Source organism: Lethenteron reissneri, chromosome 9, assembly GCF_015708825.2.
Source record: "Lethenteron reissneri isolate LAM-NWPU_2019-01 chromosome 9, ASM1570882v1, whole genome shotgun sequence".
Taxonomy (NCBI): Eukaryota; Metazoa; Chordata; class Hyperoartia; order Petromyzontiformes; family Petromyzontidae; genus Lethenteron; species Lethenteron reissneri.
The window spans coordinates 9414151-9433213 of NC_083787.1; the positions used below are offsets into that span (position 1 = coordinate 9414151).

The 19063-nt window shown below is 46.1% G+C and overlaps 1 protein-coding gene across 4 annotated transcripts in view; it reads left to right on the forward strand.

Annotated features, from left to right (window-relative positions):
- The window catches only part of XRN1 (5'-3' exoribonuclease 1), a 47277-nt gene continuing 28214 nt past the window's right edge, over positions 1 to 19063 (forward strand). For 2 of the 4 annotated variants that reach the window (XM_061547762.1, XM_061547771.1), the window contains exons 1-17: positions 7 to 198; positions 2510 to 2641; positions 3784 to 3884; positions 4632 to 4729; positions 5856 to 5965; positions 7284 to 7394; positions 7908 to 7993; positions 8949 to 9036; positions 9686 to 9854; positions 11015 to 11082; positions 12401 to 12475; positions 12953 to 13046; positions 13493 to 13586; positions 15560 to 15649; positions 17048 to 17204; positions 17929 to 18048; positions 18593 to 18702. In XM_061547762.1, the coding sequence (XP_061403746.1) occupies positions 124 to 198; positions 2510 to 2641; positions 3784 to 3884; positions 4632 to 4729; positions 5856 to 5965; positions 7284 to 7394; positions 7908 to 7993; positions 8949 to 9036; positions 9686 to 9854; positions 11015 to 11082; positions 12401 to 12475; positions 12953 to 13046; positions 13493 to 13586; positions 15560 to 15649; positions 17048 to 17204; positions 17929 to 18048; positions 18593 to 18702 (1778 nt within the window). In that variant the 5' untranslated portion in view covers positions 7 to 123. Of the gene's footprint in view, positions 199 to 2509; positions 2642 to 3783; positions 3885 to 4631; positions 4730 to 5855; positions 5966 to 7283; positions 7395 to 7907; positions 7994 to 8948; positions 9037 to 9685; positions 9855 to 11014; positions 11083 to 12400; positions 12476 to 12952; positions 13047 to 13492; positions 13591 to 15559; positions 15650 to 17047; positions 17205 to 17928; positions 18049 to 18592; positions 18703 to 19063 lie in introns of those variants that run through there. The other 2 variants (XM_061547779.1, XM_061547784.1) reach the window with 2 other exon arrangements.

Consider the following 19063-nt stretch of genomic DNA (forward strand, 5'->3'; position numbering starts at 1 on the left):
GCCTGGGCACGGAGAGAGCGGGCGGTGATAGAAGAAGAGAGCGAGCGGAGAGAGAGAGCGACAAGAGCGAGGGGAGGACGCGGGGGGAGAGTGTCGGAGAGTGGGGAGAGAGCCGGCGACGCCATGGGGGTGCCCAAGTTCTACCGCTGGGTGAGCGAGCGGTACCCGTGCCTGAGCGAGGTTGTGAAGGAGCACCAGGTGAGGGCCCGCATCGCACTTCGGTTCACTCCTCACTCCGACTCGGCTCACTCGCTCACCGTCGCTCACCACTCACTCACCACTCACTCCCCATCGCTCACCACCACTCACCACCACTCCCCACTCACTCCCCACTCACTCTCCACTCACTCACCACTCACTCCCCACTCACTCCCCACTCACTCTCCACTCACTCACCACTCACTCCCCACTCACTCCCCACTCACTCACCACCACTCACCCCACTCCCACTCACTCACCACTCACTCCCCACCACTCACCACTCACTCACCACTCACTCCCCACTCACTCTCCACTCACTCACCACTCACTCCCCACTCCCCCACTCACTCTCCACTCACTCACCACTCACTCCCCACCACTCACCACTCACTCCCCACCACTCACCACTCACTCCCCACTCACTCTCCACTCACTCACCACTCACTCCCCACTCACTCCCCACCACTCACCACTCACTCACCACTCACTCCCCACTCACTCTCCACTCACTCACCACTCACTCCCCACCACTCTCCACTCACTCCCCACCACTCACCACTCACTCCCCACCACTCTCCACTCACTCCCCACTCACTCCCCACCACTCTCCACTCCCCGCCACACACTCCCCCCCACTCCCCACCGCTCACCACTCACTCTCCACTCACTCCCCACCACTCTCCACTCCCCACCACTCCCCACTCACTCCCCACCTCTCCCCACCACTCTCCACTCACTCCCCACCACTCTCCACTCACTCTCCACTCACTCCCCACCACTCTCCACTCACTCTCCACTCACTCCCCACCACTCTCCACTCACTCTCCACTCACTCCCCACCACTCCCCACTCACTCTCCACTCACTCCCCACCACTCCCCACTCACTCTCCACTCACTCCCCACCACTCTCCACTCACTCTCCACTCACTCCCCACCACTCCCCACTCACTCCCCACTCACTCTCCACTCACTCCCCACTCACTCCCCACTCACTCTCCACTCACTCCCACACACTCTCCACTCACTCTCCCACCCACTCTCCACTCACTCTCCACTCACTCTCCACACACTCTCCACCCCTCCCCACCACTATCCACTCACTCCCCACTCACTCTCCACTCTCCACTCACTCCCCACTCACTCCCCACCACTCTCCACTCCCACTCACTCCCCACCTCTCCCCACCACTCACCACCACTCTCCACTCACTCCCCACTCACTCCCACCACTCCCACTCACTCCCCACCACTCTCCACTCACTCTCCACTCACTTCCCACCACTCCCCACTCACTCCCCACCACTCTCCACTCACTCCCCACTCACTCCCCACCACTCCCCACTCACTCTCCACACACTCTCCACTCACTCCCCACTCACTCCCCACTCACTCTCCACTCACTCCCCACCCACTCTCCACACACTCTCCACCCACTCCCCACACACTCTCCACTCACTCCCCACCACTCTCCACTCCCCTCCACTCTCCACTCACTCCCCACTCACTCCCCACCACTCTCCACTCCCCACTCACTCCCCACCTCTCCCCACTCACTCCCCACCTCTCCCCACTCACTCCCCACCTCTCCCCACCACTCACCACCACTCTCCACTCACTCCCCACTCACTCCCCACCACTCCCCACTCACTCTCCACACACAGTGCGCACACAGCACGGTACACACACTGACATCACCCGGAGAGTGAAACTCACTTTAATGACATCTTAATTCAGAAAGTGCTGTCCTGTATAAATACGCGGGGACAATGCCTCTCCTACACACCCATCTTGCCACGTCCAATATAAACGCATTTCTCACACACATCAGCCGCACAATCCTCTGGGGGCGCGTAATTCTCACCGTCTCGGACATCGCTTAACCAGTAGCCGCGTTGTTTTATGTTATTCTCCGTCGAACTGGATGGGACGACCCCATATCGTAATTGCAGGGTACTCCACCGATAACATCTGGCAGTTCACCAGCATTGGTTCAAGCAAAGCCTGACACTGATGATGAGATACTTAAATGTCGAAACCGATCAAGTGTTTGCTTTGACTTGAATCGATGCGGCTGAAATGACGGCACTCCCCAATAGGCCGTGCGTGCGGCTGATGGGACGTTTACGACATTCTGTGGAGAGTCGGACATGTGAAGTAGACATTGCATATTTTGTTGTTATTTATATCTCTCACAGCGACACTCATGATTATTTTGAGCAATGTGTAATGTAAATGTGGTGTGTTGAAGTCAAACATCGTGTTACATTGTGATACCGGTTTTTCACCGATTCAATTCGTTTTCTCACAGATCCCAGAATTCGATAACCTGTACCTGGACATGAACGGGATCATCCACACGTGCTCCCACCCAGACGACACGGACGTGCACCTGCGAATCCCCGAGGAGAAGATTTTCTCCGACATTTTCCACTACATTGAGGTGCGTACCGTGGCCACAGCGGTGCAGGGTTGGGTGCTCAAATGCCTACATGCAGCGAGTTATTTTTGTTTGCTGGGATGTTTGAACGTTCTCGTGTAGATTCTAACGCACACAGGTGTGTCTTGGCAGAAGAATGAGCGGCTTGCAATCGGAAGGTTGCCAGTTCAAATCATGGTTGGTGGTTAACTCGGCCCATCATAACTGCTGGGGTTGATAAAACAAGTACCACTCTGTGGGGAATTCAATAGTGGTTGTACCACACTGTAGAATACTTTCTGCAAAGTGTAGGTTAGTGTTCAGATTGCTCTTTCTGCTCTGAAGAAGAACCCCCGTGTAAGATTGCGTCATTTATGTTTGTGAACATTTTGTAAGTTCACGCAACAACATTGGTGGACATGGTATTTTGGTTAAAAAGCAGTTTGATGATTATTCTTAAATTTGTATGTATGTTTAACACGTAGGCTTTTGCGACCAATATTATTCATAATCAACGTTTTTGGGTTTAGATCGCGTTATTTATAAATGTGTCGTAACTCTCCACCACCCGACACGGCCAATCAGTAAAAAAGTGTCACTTTGACAAAAGACAAAAAGTTCACTGCTTTAGCCCACCGGTGTGTTAAAGCGTGAAACCACAACATTTACAATTTTTGAGTACGACGTTTCGCTGGTAATTGCATCCAGCATCATCGGGCAATTCGCCAGAATGGTGAGGCTCTGCTCTGGCTCCCGGTCTTATATAGAGCAGCAGCAGGGTGATTGTATGTGCCTGTACACTACTAAAACACAGTTGATACGTTAATTTAATTTTAATGGACAAGCAATACCAGTGGTAGTCGACAAGGCCATGGGAAGTGTTTCTTTGGACCTTTTGCAGATACCATTTTTTCTTTTAAAAAAACATCAGATTTATTGCTGCGTGGTGGTCCGCAAAGAATTAGTGTTGACAGTGGTGCGCAGGTCCATAAAGGTCGGGAACCGCTGATTTAGCATTTGTTCAAAATACACTTGTGAACTTTCTCGGTATGTTTACAACACTAAATATGCCTTGCAAGCATTAAACAGCTGATAATAGCATTGCAGCTCATGCTAGCCATGCTTACTACATTGCCCATACATTTGTTGTTGTTGTTTTTGTGCAGGTGTTGTTCAGAATAATCAAACCCAGAAAAGTGTTTTTCATGGCTGTGGACGGAGTTGCTCCCAGGGCTAAGATGAACCAGCAGCGTGGTCGGCGATTCAGGTGTGTGCACTGATGCTTATTGCATGGCAGGGAGTGGATCAGAAACTTTATACTCCATTCAGAAAAACACATTCCTGCGGAGGGAGCTGGTAGGAACGTTGGGTTGCTCGGTCAATGGCCAGGGTCAACGGCGGCGTGGTGTATTCCGCAAATATGCCTAACTGTGAGGGTGGGCACGAGCCGGCGTGAGTAGGTTAAACGTTGAGTTTTATAAGGGCACCACGGGGTGACCAGCCCCTCCCCACCCAGCCCCACCCCTCCCACCCCCAACCCAACCAGCCCCTCCCCACCCTCCGCTCCCCACCCAGCCCCTCCCCACCCTCCCCTCCCCACCCAGCCCCTTCCCACCCTTCGCTCCCCACCGAGCCCCTCCCTGCACGATGGACACAATAATCCCCTGTGAGCTGGTGTAACCAGGAGGTTCCTACCAGTAAAATGTAGACATGTGGTCCTTTACGTTTGGGTTGTGTCGCTCTTAGCCTCGCTTGATCCTTGTATTTTGCTTAATGCTGCTTATTATTTAGCCTACTATGCCGGAGGGTCTAATCAAACCAAGTGCTTGGTTCTGCTTACCCTTGAATCATCTCGAATTCAGGATTTTTCATTCAGAGTGATTTGGTGGTGCTTGTTCAAGTGAAAAACCACAACTGGCTGTATGAGCAGATATGTACGTTTTTGGTTTGAATGTGAGGTTTGTGTATTTACCATGAATGATTGATGACCTCTTCCTTGCATTTTGCTTTGCAGAAGTGCTAAGGAAGCTGAGGATAAAATAAAAAAGGCAATTGAAAAAGGTGAAGTCCTCCCCACTGAGGAAAGATTTGATTCCAACTGCATTACACCAGGTGAGAGGAATGGAATGGTTTCATAGATTCAACTGTACTTTTAATTTTACTACTAAGTAATTACTACTGAGCAAGGCCTTGGAATGATGGTGACTTTCAGTTTTACAATTTCTCATGTTGATTTGTATTGCTTGGCCAATTTAAATTAAGAGCTATATAGTTAATTTTGATTTAAAGCTTTCGTGACTGCAGGGATACATATTATTGGTTCTCTCGGTAAAGTCACGTAGAAGGGAAATAATAAAATAATACAAATATAAAACAATAACAATTCTCACGACGTTTCGACTGCAACACAAGCAATCATCATCAGGTGTGAATCTGTGGAATCTGTGGATTTCACACCTGATGATGATTGCTTGTGTTGCAGTCGAAACGTCGTGAGAATTGTTATTGTTTTATATTTGTATTATTTTATTTTTTCCCTTCTACGTGACTTTACCGAAAGAACCAACAATATAGCTATATAGTTTTCATTGTTATATACCGCACCTATTGAAGCTCAATGAGCCTCCAGTAGGCCATATGGCTCCCACAACAGACGAGTGAGAAGCTGCCTAATCATCGCACCAGTTCAAGCAGATGAACTTCGAGTCGATTAATGACATGAACACAATAGCAATGGAACCCGAGGTAATCATATTGTATTGGATATGACAATATGTTCCGGAGCTAAATGATAACATCAGGGTCTGCTAGCCATGGCATTACTGTTGGGAGAGTGATGTCTGTGTCAGAGAGCTGGACATTAACAAAGCAACTTAAAAAAGGAGCATATGGGTTTTCAGCATATGTGCACGTGTGAGAAAATAAGCACTTAAATGAAACATTGGGCAGTGCCATGGCCTTGCGGTCGCATTTAGATACGACATTTCACTTGAAACTGCGCCAAGCACCTTCAGCCCAGAATCCAGGAAATCAGAATAACCATGTCACTTGACCTGGCTTCCTAATATATGTATTCAAGATTGGTGTCCCCAGATCATTACGTGGCCTAATCCCAAAAAAATAAATCTATGACACGTAATATTGACTGCGAAAACCTGTGTCAGATTAATAAGAGCAGTTCCCACATGTTTTTTGTGAGCTTGTGGTTCTGTTTGTTGTTTACGTCTTCTTTGCTCAGGCACATTTTTCATGGCGCGGCTGCAAGAGCGCCTCAAGAGCTTCGTGTCGGACAAGCTGGACACCGACCGCCTGTGGCATGGTGTGACCGTGTTCTTATCTGGCCACGAGGTATGCCGTGTCATTACTAGAGTTGTTACGCGATAACCGGTAAACTGGTGAGCGTATTCAAAATCAGTTCCTAAAGTCAAGAATCTGTAACTGTTTCCTGGGGAATTCTTTTTTCCCACCCCATTGATTTAACTGCCTTGCCGAGAGGTGAGATCAAACCGGCGACCACTAGATCTTTCACTTAGAGGTGCATAGGTACTTGCTGTTAGCGAGTACCTATGAAGGCTGGAATAGCACACGAGGAGGTGAGTGGTCGTAACCACAAGTTGTTGTTTCCCAAGTTGTGATGTTTACACACCACACCAGATAGTCATTTGAGGCTCAGTCAACCTAGGGGAGGCCCAGGACTGGTTCAACTGATGTTGGCCGTGAGTGGGAATCGAACTCAGGTCTTTGGGTTGTTGCGCAGCACGCTAACCGCTTCACTCCCGCTCCCCCACACCATTCACACACTCAGTACTCCCTCATTTACTCACATTCTCACTCACTTGTTAGTTCACTCACTCATCAACTCATACACTCACCAACTCAATGCTCATGCATATACTCGCTCATTCACCCACTTCACCCTCACACTCGCTCGCATGCCTTCTCACTTAGATGTGCACTAGCTGTCTCACTTGTATTCAGATTCAATATGGCAGGAATGTAATTGTGCAGCAGTTCATCCAGTTAATATTGATTCTTAAATCTAACGTTACAGGCGATGAGTGGCGTGTATAATGTATATTTGTCTCTGCTCTTGTGCTAAGGCCTCTACATTTTTTAACAAAGTGGCCAGACATTGAAATCTCAGTTTAACAAGTTAGTCTTCGCAGCCAATATTAAGTTTATTACATTTTGTTCGACCATATAGTTATTTAGACAAATATATTTCATAAAACCCTCCACCATCCTGACATAGCCAAACAAATTAAATTGTCATGGGTAAAAAGAATTAACACACCACTTATTGTTTCAGCTAAGTTTTTCTTACTTCCTGCAGTTCTGTCCCTGAAGGTGCTTGATGCAGTTTCAAACGAAAGGTCATACATATCTAATAGCTCGGTTGTCAGAATTGTCCTTGTGTTGAAAAATCGGCAAGGATTTTGTACCGATATACTTTATTTATGTTTATTTATATTTCGTGACTTGCTTATATTATCTCTATTTTGCACACCTATCGTCTTTTTTGTATTGTTTGTTGCAACTCGCCAACCCGCCAACCCGCCCATCCTGGACATCTGTGAAAAAGAGCTTCATAGCTCCTTGCCTTCCACCTCCAGCCTAAATAAAGATTCGTATTCTGTGGCGACACTCTCCATGAATCCCTTTACAGACCCCCGGCGAAGGAGAACACAAAATCATGGAGTTCATCAGAGCTCAGAAAATCCGGGCCGATCACGACCCCAACACTCGGCACTGCCTCTACGGCCTTGACGCCGACCTGGTGAGTCCTCGGTTTTGGGTCACGTTTAGCTTGGCTGGGTGGTGCTGTGGTCATACTTGTGCATCACAACAAGAAGGTCCTGGGTTCGAGTCCCAACCAAAGCCCCTCTCTGGAGTTTGTATGTTCTCTCCCCCCCCCCCCCCCCTCATCCTGCATTGGTTTCATCCAGGTTCTGCAATTTCCTACCATCGCTAAAAACACATTCAATGTAACTGATATTGGCTAAATATCCCAGTGCTGAAAATAACATGCAAATTACTCAATTTGAATTACACATAGCAAGTATATATTTACGACTTACCTGTGACGTGAGACAATACTATTAGGGCGTTAAACACTTTTAGACCTGACAGCCTAATTAGCTTGGCTATGTCGGGTGGTGGAGGGTCTCGCAACACGGATTTTGCCATATCGTCACGTGACCTAACCAAGAATCCGAGCAGGAATTGTCATATTTGCCTGTTAAATCCTGCTTGTGAAGAAGAACATTTTGTCTCCAAACGTGTTTGGTAGATCATGCTGGGCCTCACCTCGCATGAGCCTCACTTCTCCCTGCTGCGTGAAGAAGTGCGGTTTGGGGGGAAAAAGTCGCAGAAACGGTTGGTGTTGTTTATTTTATTCCTCTTTCTGCTCATCATAACCGGTGTGGACCCTTCAAAACTTCATTAAATGTTGTCATTAACATCGGATTCGTATTTTAGGTCCCAACGAATAGTAAACAAAAATCCTATAAAATTTTGATTTGAAGCTTTCGTGACTGCAGGGATTCATATTCTTGGTTCTTTCGGTAAAGTCACGTAGAAGGGAAATAATAAAATAATATTTATATAGAAGGGAAATAATAAAATAATGTTTTTATAGAAGGGAAATAAAAAAAATTTCTTTATTTTATTATTTCCCTTCTACGTGACTTTACCGAAAGAACCAAGAATATAAAAATCCTATAGCGTCTGGCATTGTGTCTACTGGTGCATGCATAGTCGCCAATTCTTAGCCACAACCGTCGAAGACCGCAACTGGCACGTGAAGGACATCACAACCCAAGAACGAATTGCTCTTGTCGGGTGAATGCATGCCTAGATGATGCGCTATCAGCTTCAGAATCTGAGCCCTTCTGTTAAACCCCTCAAATTCGGGTCTTGGCCATGTGATGTCACGCGTAACGGACGAGTCGGGACGCACGTAGCTGACTGCAGTAGGTGATGCGGTGACGAAGAGGCGCTAATGAGTGGAGCGACCGGGGGGCCAGGGGACCCAGTGGTCTTGATTGGGAGGCCCTCAATTCAAAAGCCTGAGAGCCACTGCAGTAGAGCATGTGAAGCCAGAGGAACACATTGTCCACTTCTCAAGTCCCCACACCTGTTCACAGTTACGTTTGAAAATGGTGACTTATGATCAGCTACTGATGCAAAATGTAGCATTTGGCAGCTACTTGATACAGCTACTCTAATTGGTTGGAAAGCTAAAGAATGTGAAGGTAATAATTGGCGTATGTTATTTTGTTTCTTTATAAATGTTGTGATTGTGGATACTTTTCATCACGTTGTTTATCAGGAGCGTGGCGCCAGAAGAAACGACCTTTCACCTGCTGCACCTCTCGCTCATGCGGGAGTATCTCCAGTACGAGTTCGAAGAGCTGAAGGTAAAAAAAATTTAATTTTTCAGAAAGTTAAACGATACTTAGACAGTGAGTTCTCTTGTGAAGGTCTGTTTTTACGTGAATATGTGCGTTCTTATTGAGAAGATAACAGTGATGTTTGGATTAGGCCACGTTATTGCTTGGCCGAATATTTGTCGTTAACCCTTCACCATCCAATGCAGCCCGCCAAACAAATTGAATTGTCACGTGTACAAGTGTTTAGCGTGCCGTTTATTATTGTTTCAACTCTCTGGTGAGTTGAATCCTTTTTACAACTAAATTTAGCTACATTTTGATAAATTAGTTTTTGACTTTACTGACGAGCCAAAACAATAGTTACCACATTAAACTCTTGTACACGTGGCAATTTAATTTGCTTGGCTATGTTGGGTGGTGAAGGGTCTTATGTATGTATGTATGTTTAACTTATTTCACACCGTACGTAGCCAACCGTGCTAATCCGAGGTGCAGACAAAAGTTATGACCAGATCATTTCAAAGTCTAACCCAAAAATCAATATCAATCATAATATCGGCTGCGATAACCTCCAGGTTAAGATGACGTTGTTGCCGCGCTATGTAACGGTCCAGAATATTTTAAGCACAGAGAGCGCCATTCTGTTGGCCCACTCATGTGTTTTTTTGTGCGACAGGCATTGCTGCCCTTCCCGTTCAGCGTGGAGCACGTGATCGATGACTGGGTGCTCATGGGCTTCCTCGTTGGGAACGACTTCATCCCCAACCTGCCCAACCTTCACATTGCCCAGGATGCACTTCCACTGCTCTATCGCACGTACATCAAAGTGCTTCCCACTCTTGATGGTGATTGACTAAGCCTGGCCTCGCTCAGGTTGCGTTGAAGTTTATTTTGTTTAACCAGTTGAGAAATCAAGGTCGTCACATTTGCAAGAGTTACCTGGGCCACCAACATGACAAATGCGGTAACGTAAATACGAGTACAAGAAAGAAGCACGTAGAAATTACTCTTTGGTTCTTTCGGTAAAGTCACGTAGGTGAAAATAAAATACAAAGTGAAAACTACTAAATTAAATCACGACGTTTCGGGCGCAACACAAGCATCCTTCATCAGGTGAGGACCACCACAGCGAAAACAGTTGCTGAGGTATGCCAAAGAGATGGCTTTGACGTCGTGATTTAATTTAGTTGTTTTCACTTTTTTATTTTATTATTATTTTCACCTACGTGACTTTACCGAAAGAACCAAAAAGTATGGATCCTTGCAGTCATGAAAACTTCAAATCTAGAATCACGTAGAAATTGGTGCAAAAACAATGAAATAGAACTATAAGGAAAATAGTAAATTGTGCACGTAAGAATAAGGATGTACAATTGTTTGCAGGTATTTGAAAAAGGTCACTTTATATCAACGGTGTGAATGTGCCAGGACAAACAAGACAACATGCAAGATAGATTATACAAATGGGACGCTCTAATGTTTGTTCTGATTTGCTTCTCTGTTTTGGATTCAACAATGCTGATCGGTCGCTCTCTAAAGGCAACAGCATTTGTTTAGCGGGCTATACTCTGTAAATGAGAATAAGTTAATTACAAAGTGTGTGCTGCTTGAGTTATACCACCACTGCCTATGTTGGGTGGTGGGGGAGGCTCTTATGACATTAATTTAGCCAGATCATTACTTGAACTGAACTAAATAGCAGTTATGAATCATATTCTTGGTTCTTTCGCTAAAGTCACGTAGAAGGGAAACAATAAAATAATAAAAATATTGTTTTATATTTTTATTATTAATAAAAATATTGTTTTATATTTTTATTATTTTATTGTTTCCCTTCTACGTGACTTTACCGAAAGAACCAAAAATATGAATCCCTGCAGTCACGAAAGCTTTAAATCAAAAATTAAGTTATGAAGCATCGTAATTTTAATATTTGGGAAGTCGACAGCGACTGTTGTTTCAAGGTACACATGATACTCATGTTTTTTCTGTCTTTGTTCTTCAGGCTACATCAACGAATCGGGGATTTTGAACCTGCCCCGGTTTGAACAGTACCTCGATGCGCTCTCCAAGGTAAGTTATCCACGGAGAGATGCTAGGAGGCTGCCAGAGCACCCCTTAGAGATATAAACATAAATAACAATTGTAGTGGTATTTACAATGTGTTGCTTAAAGGCCTTGGCAACTCAAAACGCCTTGCATCACATCTCAAACATTTAAAGAGCGAAGCCTCCCCTTGTGTTGGATGATGTTTGGGATCCACTGGGTGCAGGTTTGATGACATCGCCCATTATAGGACGAGATCAAAGAGTGCGATTGCTTGAAAAAAAATTCGTACATTTATGAGCGAGTTTCTTGTTTGCATCCCTAGCGTTCGTAACTCCCTGAGTGAGGTTTATTGACCAGTGGTGCATCATTCGTGTGTGTGTATATATGCGCGATAGTGTAGCGGTTAGCGCGCTGCGCTACAAACCTGGCGACCCGGGTTCGATTCCCGCTCACGGCCAACATCAGTGACGATTATCTGAACCGGTCCTGGGCCTCCCCTAGGTCGACTCAGCCTCAAATGAGTACCTGGTGCGGTGTGTAAACATCGCCACTGGGGAGACAAAGGCGGCCGTGCGTGGTGTTGGCCACCCACCCCCTCGTGTGCCATGCCGGCCTTCATAGGTGCTCGCTAACAGCACTTGCCCCTACAGTCTGTTAAGGCTATATGGGGGATCTTTGATATGCGTGCGCAGTAGGGGGTACAGCTAGTACATCTGTCAGTCATCTCGGTCAGTCCGCCCATGGCACCTGGGTCTGTCCCATGACTTCCTATCAGCGAGTCTTCGATACTTCACGTGGCCTCTAAGTGACCTGGCCAAGCACAGGCACCATGGTGACGTCACCATCACTTAGTGGCGAACGGCGGGTATTAGTATATTTGCGTGCACCGTGCATCGCATGCTGTGGATGGGGGCTCCTGTGAGTATAGCAAGAGTTAAAAAGGTGCCATGCAGGTTATGGTGAGAAACGTGGAAGTTTGGGATAAAACGCAGAAAGAAAGCATTGTGTTCATAACCAGCAAGAGGGGCTCTGAGGGGGGTGCCAGGTGTGGGGGTCGTGAGACCGCTACTAGAATGGCACCGAAGGGAAAGACCAAAAGTCACAAGGTGGAATACTGTTACAGCAGACTTTGGAGATTGGTTTCAAATATGCAACGTCTGAGGAAATTGGCCATTACGTCTTATATACCGTTATATAAAATGTTGTTCAACATCATTTCACGAATGGCCCATCTTAATCGAGCAAAGTAATCAAATAAGGAATGGTTTGGCGTTGTGTTTGCAGATGTGCATTTTACCGTTGTGCTTCAAAGCGAAGACATTGCGCGTCTTGTTTCTTCTAGTTTGACCGAGAGCACTTCAATGAAGTCTACGTTGATCTGAAATGGTTTGAAGGAAAAACTGGAAACAGAGAGAAGGTAAAGATGTTGGTCATTTTTTGTTCACTTGTAAATAACGCATTTGTCTTTTCCCCTGTTATAGGCTTGGTAAACTTTCCCTGGTCAAACTATGTATTCTGTTAAAACACACACACATCCTATTCATGCAAGCCCGAAAAAAATCTAAAAGTTTAAAATGTTAGTTCTGCTTTTATCTTGGCCACCATTTAATGTGTAAGTTAGCAGCTGTAACAACAGTTGTAATGCTCTATACTCACGTTCAGTGGGGGAAATGTAAATGTGGAAGTGCCGGGATGAAACCCATTTACTGGCGCTCCTGTGAAAAAGTACGGGAAACGTGCCTGGTGTTTTGACAATTGCCTGTATGGCGCTCTGTCGAATACCATTCCAACTGGACCACTGCACTCCCATAACATCCTCCCCTTTCTTACAGCATCCGCACGTCTAATAGTCACAAGGTATTTTCATTTGGTCACATGCGTTGTGTCTTCACAGGAGAAGGATGATGTGTCTCGGCTTCCTCTGGAGGTTCATATGGGGATGGGAAATCCTCCGGCGAGGGACGGAGTCAGTGCCTCACAGATTCCAGGTACGATGAGCGCGTTGTGGGCACGCGTGTAACAAAAACCCGACCCAGTCCCACATCATGTTGTGTACGCTAAGGGTATTTGAGGCAGGCCAAAATCAAATACAGTACATGACATAACGAGGACGAGAGCAGGTGGGAATGCTTCTGGAAATATGAACTAAACTAATTAAAATATCGTTTTGAATCCTTGTGTACTACCTGCTATTTTCATATGGATCAAAAACATGGCCATTAACAAGACAAAACTAAAAGTGCTCAAAGAAGCGTGGAGCGATGCTTGCCGTGCCGGTTGAGAACCGCTGCCCTAGACACTGCGTCTCGTCGTGTGCGTTGTACTTGTTGGATTCTAAAGATGCGTAGGCGTTGCGCTCGTAGTTTACGCTGTAAGTTGGCAACGTCGGTGAATGTGGTTTCACTCGCACACTGTGTCCCGCGATGCATTGCAGAGGACAGGGAAAGGGATGAGCTGTTTGAGCTGGAATTTGCGCATTACAAGCGGAATTACTACATGACCAAGATGGAGGTGGAAGCTGTCACTGAGTGAGTGTCCCCACTGGCACGCAGCACATTGCACTGGCACCGGTTGGTTTTTATTTTGTGTTGTCGACGTTTTGTTCACCCAGGAAAGTGTCAAGACTTTCTCAGGTGGGGTCCTGCCTTCCAAGTTTTTCGCAGTAGAGGGCGATGTTGCTATTTGTGATCCAAATTGAGTAATTTTCAGGTATTTTTTCGGCACTAGGATATCCAATACCAGTTACATTGTATGTTTTTAGTTATGGGAGGGAAACTGTAGAACCCAGGGAAAACTCCATGAAGAACAGGGGGAAAACATACTCTTGGGTTTTTTCGGTAAAGTCACGTAGGTAAAAAATTAAAATGTAAAATAATAGAATTAATAATAGAAATAAAATAATAAATCACGGCGTCTCGGAGGCAACACAAGTCTCCGTCATCAGGTGGGACCGTCACAGCTAAATTTTCTGTATCAAGTGAGGAAAAATCCAAGAGACAAGCTCTTAAATACAAGTTAAGGGGGAGGGGGGGAGGGGGGGGAAACATCGACACTCCACACTGAAGGGCACCCGAGTTGGGAATCGTACCTCTTCCTGATATGAGGCACAAGCATTACTACCGCACCATACAATTGTTAGTTTAATGTTCTCAGCTTCGTGTTATTGTCATTTGCCAAATGTGCAAATGCCTTAATTATATATATTTAAATATAGCCATAGATATATTTTGATATTCAATGTGGAGTATATTTCGTAAGAAACTTGGAATAAACTTTAATAAAACTGGAGCATGGCAAAAGACTGGTTCCCAACCTGTGATACTCAATGCCATGGCAAGGAGTCCACAGAACTGTGGCAATACCAATTTGTTCACAAAGCACCAGATGTATTACTGCATGGTGGTCCGCGGACATGTCTTGCGGGTTGACAGTGGTGCGTACGGCTCGGGATGGTTGGGAACCGGTGGTGTAATATAAGATGAACAGCAGTCGTCAATCGGTAGATTCTCTCTCGACTTGGCCGACAGGAAGTGATGGTACACCATTGTGTTTAGATTAATTTGAGCAGAGGGGGAGAGGAGGCGTTTCCCTGTATTCATCTTCAACTTCATTCTTACAGCACCAGAGTGAACCTGCACAGCTGTTTAAACATCTGTGAAAAAGAGCTTCATAGCTTATCGGATTCCTCTAGTCTAAATAAAGATTTCGCAGTAGAGGGCAAATTGCCCGATGGTGCTGGATGTAATTACCAGCGAAACGTCGTACTCTAAATTTTAAATTATGTTGATTCACTCTTCAACACACCGGCGGGCTGAACTATTTGTCTTTGTAAAACGTGACACGTTTTTACTGTTTGGCCATGTCGGGTGGTGGAGGGTTATGACACATTTATAAAAATAACGCCATCTAACCCAAAAAATCTTTATCATGAAAAATATTCTTATTCTCATTACCAATGGGGAAATTTTCTTAAAATTTATCAAATTTCCCTGGCCTCTGTCCATCCGGCAGTATAAATGGGTAGAACCACAGCTATTCAATTTGCAGGTGATGTGTGGTGGTCTAAAGTGTGGGTATGCCCACCTCTTTCAACCTATCAAGTCAATGTGGAAATAGTCGACCAAAGTCTACTCCAGATTTCATTCGAGTGGAGGGCCTTCCCAACCAGCGGTGGCGTGTCCAACCCATGGCAAGGCCGCAGCTCTTAGGTTTAGTTGGCAACGAGGTGGAGCGATGAACTGAAGCTGCGTTTAGGAGCTGGGTGCGTTGTTGCATCACAATACTGAGGGATACCGATAGCTTGGGAAAGCCTTAATCCAGCAGACGATGACATGAGTGGTCTTTGAATTTTTTGGTACAGTGCTTTGATACCCCTTTGAGTAGGGGTGATGTTTCATTTCAAGTAAAACCTTTAGCCGGCAGCTGCGCATTGACACATTCGCAATCTTGCACGAGTAAACTTGTTGAACGTTTCTATTTTATTTTGAACGTATTTTCACAGCGATTTTTTGGCGAAACAAGCTCTGTGTTACGTGGAAGCCATTCAGTGGATCCTGCATTATTACTACAACGGTGTGGCATCATGGGGATGGTGAGTGAGTGTGTTTATTTGTTTTGTCTTCAGGAAGATAATGGGTTGTATGAAAAACAAGAATAGGTTTTACCCTTTCTGGCAATAAAACAGTTGTTAAGATGTTCAAACACCAAATGTATACATTTTGCAACAACAGAAAACAGATAGAAGGCTGTCTCTGGTGTTGGCCAATCAGTTTTAAAGACAATGCATATGTAGTGACTTGACTCGGAGACGCTAAGACTTGGAGGCACTTTTATTTAACCGAGCACCCTTTGCACAATACACACCCTACGCTGGTACACACTCTTCTGTCGCTCGTTTATACACAACTCTACGCGGGTCGCTAGCCTATACACACGCTAGCCGTCTAACACTGACGGCGCTGAACCGAGACGGCCAACTACCGTCTAGCAGCGCAACATCGAGTGAAGACGACAGCGACGATGGCGACGAGACGATGGCGACGATCTTCAACAGCACGGCGGGGATCCCACTCCAAACGACAGCCCCGAGCTCTCGCTCAGGGCCCCCTTTTATGCTCCCAGCGTGGCCTCGCTCCGCCCCGGCTACGCCCTCTCTCTAGAACCTACTAGCGGGCTCCCAGGCTTCCCCCATGTGCCCCTTCTGTAATCTTTCCCCCAGATATCCCATCTGGTGTATCACGTGGCCTGCTGACATCAGGGCTGCTGTAAACCACAGATCCCCTTCCCCACCTGCAGCCAGCGCTATGCTGCTACATAGCTCATTCTATGTCACTACACATATATTAGCAGAGCATGTTTGTTTGCATGTTCAACATAAGTACGTGTGGTTAATGCAGACTTGATTCCTTGCCAAAGGTTTCTATTTGGTGTTTGAACATCTTAACACCTGTTTTATTGCCAGAAAGAATTGAACCTATTGTTAATTTTCATACTGTGATACTGGCAAAAAGGTCCCATGATATAATGGGTGGTGGTATTAAGCTCTTCCACATGTCTATTGGGGGGGGGGGGGGTGGGCACGTGTCCACAGAACAAACACAGCTGGCTTCCCCTCAAAGTGGCAATCATTTTAGGGACCCCCGAGGGATTGTGGGCTGAGTCAGTGCCCAACCAGGATTTTAACTCACAACCTTACGATGATTACGCCACTTGCCCTATTGCTGAGCCTTGGTATTTCATAATTAAAGTACATAATACCTTTCAAAGTATTGCATTTTAATTGTGTGAGTTTAGTGCTGGGATCACTGTCAGTGGAAAGGTAAGGCTGTTCACATGTGCTGACAACAGTCATATTCATAAATGTATTTATTCGATATGGACATTGTTTTGCAAGTATATTACATCCATTTCAGTCTATAGTTGTGATTGTTACCAGCCAGCGATGGTCATTTGCTTTTGCTGTGTTTTTTGGTTGTGATTACACATTCAGGTTCTATCCCTACCACTACGCCCCATTTGTGTCCGACGTGCGTGGAATTTCAAAGCTGGAACTTAAGTTAAATCTGGGCCAGCCCTTCCTGCCCTATCAACAACTCCTAGCTGTGCTGCCTTCTCTGAGCAAACAACTGTTGCCACAAGCCTACCAGGTGTGTATTGGGGTGCTATCGTGCCTCTGTGCTGGCCTGCGTGTTCACGAGTGTCTGCCTGTGTTCACGAGTGTCTCTGCCTGCCACGGTGGAGCGGAAAAAGAACACCCGAGCACACAGTCAACTGATGCCCATCAAGGCCATGGAACGGCGGCACTGATGCATTTCACCAGCTCGCAGCCAGCGCCGTCAAACGGTTACAGAAGCTAGACTTCGCTTTAGAACTGTTGCTGCTGTTCCAAACGCAGTTGGTTATCTCTGCAGCACGCCATAACGGAAGGATAATAAAATAAAAAGAAGACGCACGCAGAGCCTGCTTTCGTATTGTGTTGCGTAAGCCACTTTTTATGATTTTGAGGCATTTTAAATCCAAGGCTAGGTGAGTGAATTACCATTGTCTTATGAGGCTGGGGCACGGAATACCTTGGTAATGAAGAGCCCATTGTCTCCTGATATCTCTTGGTATCCACTGCAGCGTGGATGAAAGGGGGCTTCCTACAGAGGGCACGACACCAGCCCGCAGTCATCTTTGTGTCACTGCTGCCTGTTTTTTGGGATGGCCACATTTTCTCAACATTCAGATCTGTTGAGCTTGTGGGCTGGATAATGCAATGCTACACACCTCTGTGTTGTTAAACCAAAAGAAGCTTCTCAGCATTGATGCTTGACACACACAGTTTCTCCGTTGAACCTAAGTCTGATCGTTTTGAATGTTCCTCCTCAGAGCCTTGTGTCGGATGAGACATCTCCGCTGCACGATTTCTACCCTAAAGATTTCAACACCGATCTCAATGGTAAGCAGCACGAGTGGGAGGCCGTGGTGCTGGTGCCCTTCATCTGCGAGGTGAGACCGTGTACACCGTACATCGCCGTGCATTCTGCGAGGCACGCAAAGACGCATGCTGCGTGCACGTATATAAACCGTGCAGGACACAGCCAACACGTGCACTGTAGGGGTTTATACACTTGTACAGTTGCATCAACGTTATCCACATGCTCACATCATGTTGTGTCGCACCAATGTCAACCTCCGCTCCGGATCTTTTTCAATCATCCAAGTTTCTTTCCCTGTTCTGCCATGAAATGTCGAAAAACCTCTGTGTACTCAAAGGCCACAGACTTCCTTTCTTGTTGCTTTGTTGACGTCCAGTAACATTACATGTGGTACTCTCTGGTTCTTTCGGTAAAGTCACGTAGGTATAAAATAAAATGTTTATTTTTTTATTTTATAACTACGTGACTTTACCGAAAGAACCATAGAGTATGGATTCCTGCAGTCACGAAAGCTTCAAATCAAGATTACATGTGGTTTTAGCGCGGTAAGTTGGCCGCCTCTTCCCAAGTGGTTTATTCATGTAGCACATCACAACGATGTTGCTGTCCCCCAGAAACGTCTCCTGGAAGCGATGAAGTCGTGCGAGCACCTCCTGACGGAGGAGGAACGCCAGAGGAACGTTCACTCGGCGTGTCTGGAGTACCTGTCCAGCAGAACGCCCAGGTGAGATAGCCGTGTGCACGGGGGTAGTGTAAACAAAATAAAGAATATATTCACACATCTTTTTACGAGCACAGTTTTTTTGTTAACACTCTCCTAAGCTCTGTGACCCTATACTGGAATAACAGAATACTTGGTCTTGCATCGGAGATACTGCAGACAGCACTCTGCGCCAGGGTAGAGCAGTTACACGATGGAACTGGGAAGACCCAAGCGCCGGCACAGATGTGAATATAATCGTTTTATACACCTCGCCATAGAGGTTTCAAGGCTTTCCTTTCTGGTATTTACGATTCTGATCTTTAAAAAATCACCGCTGCAACATGTAACCATCTTCCGCCCACACTTAACATGTGCCAATAGT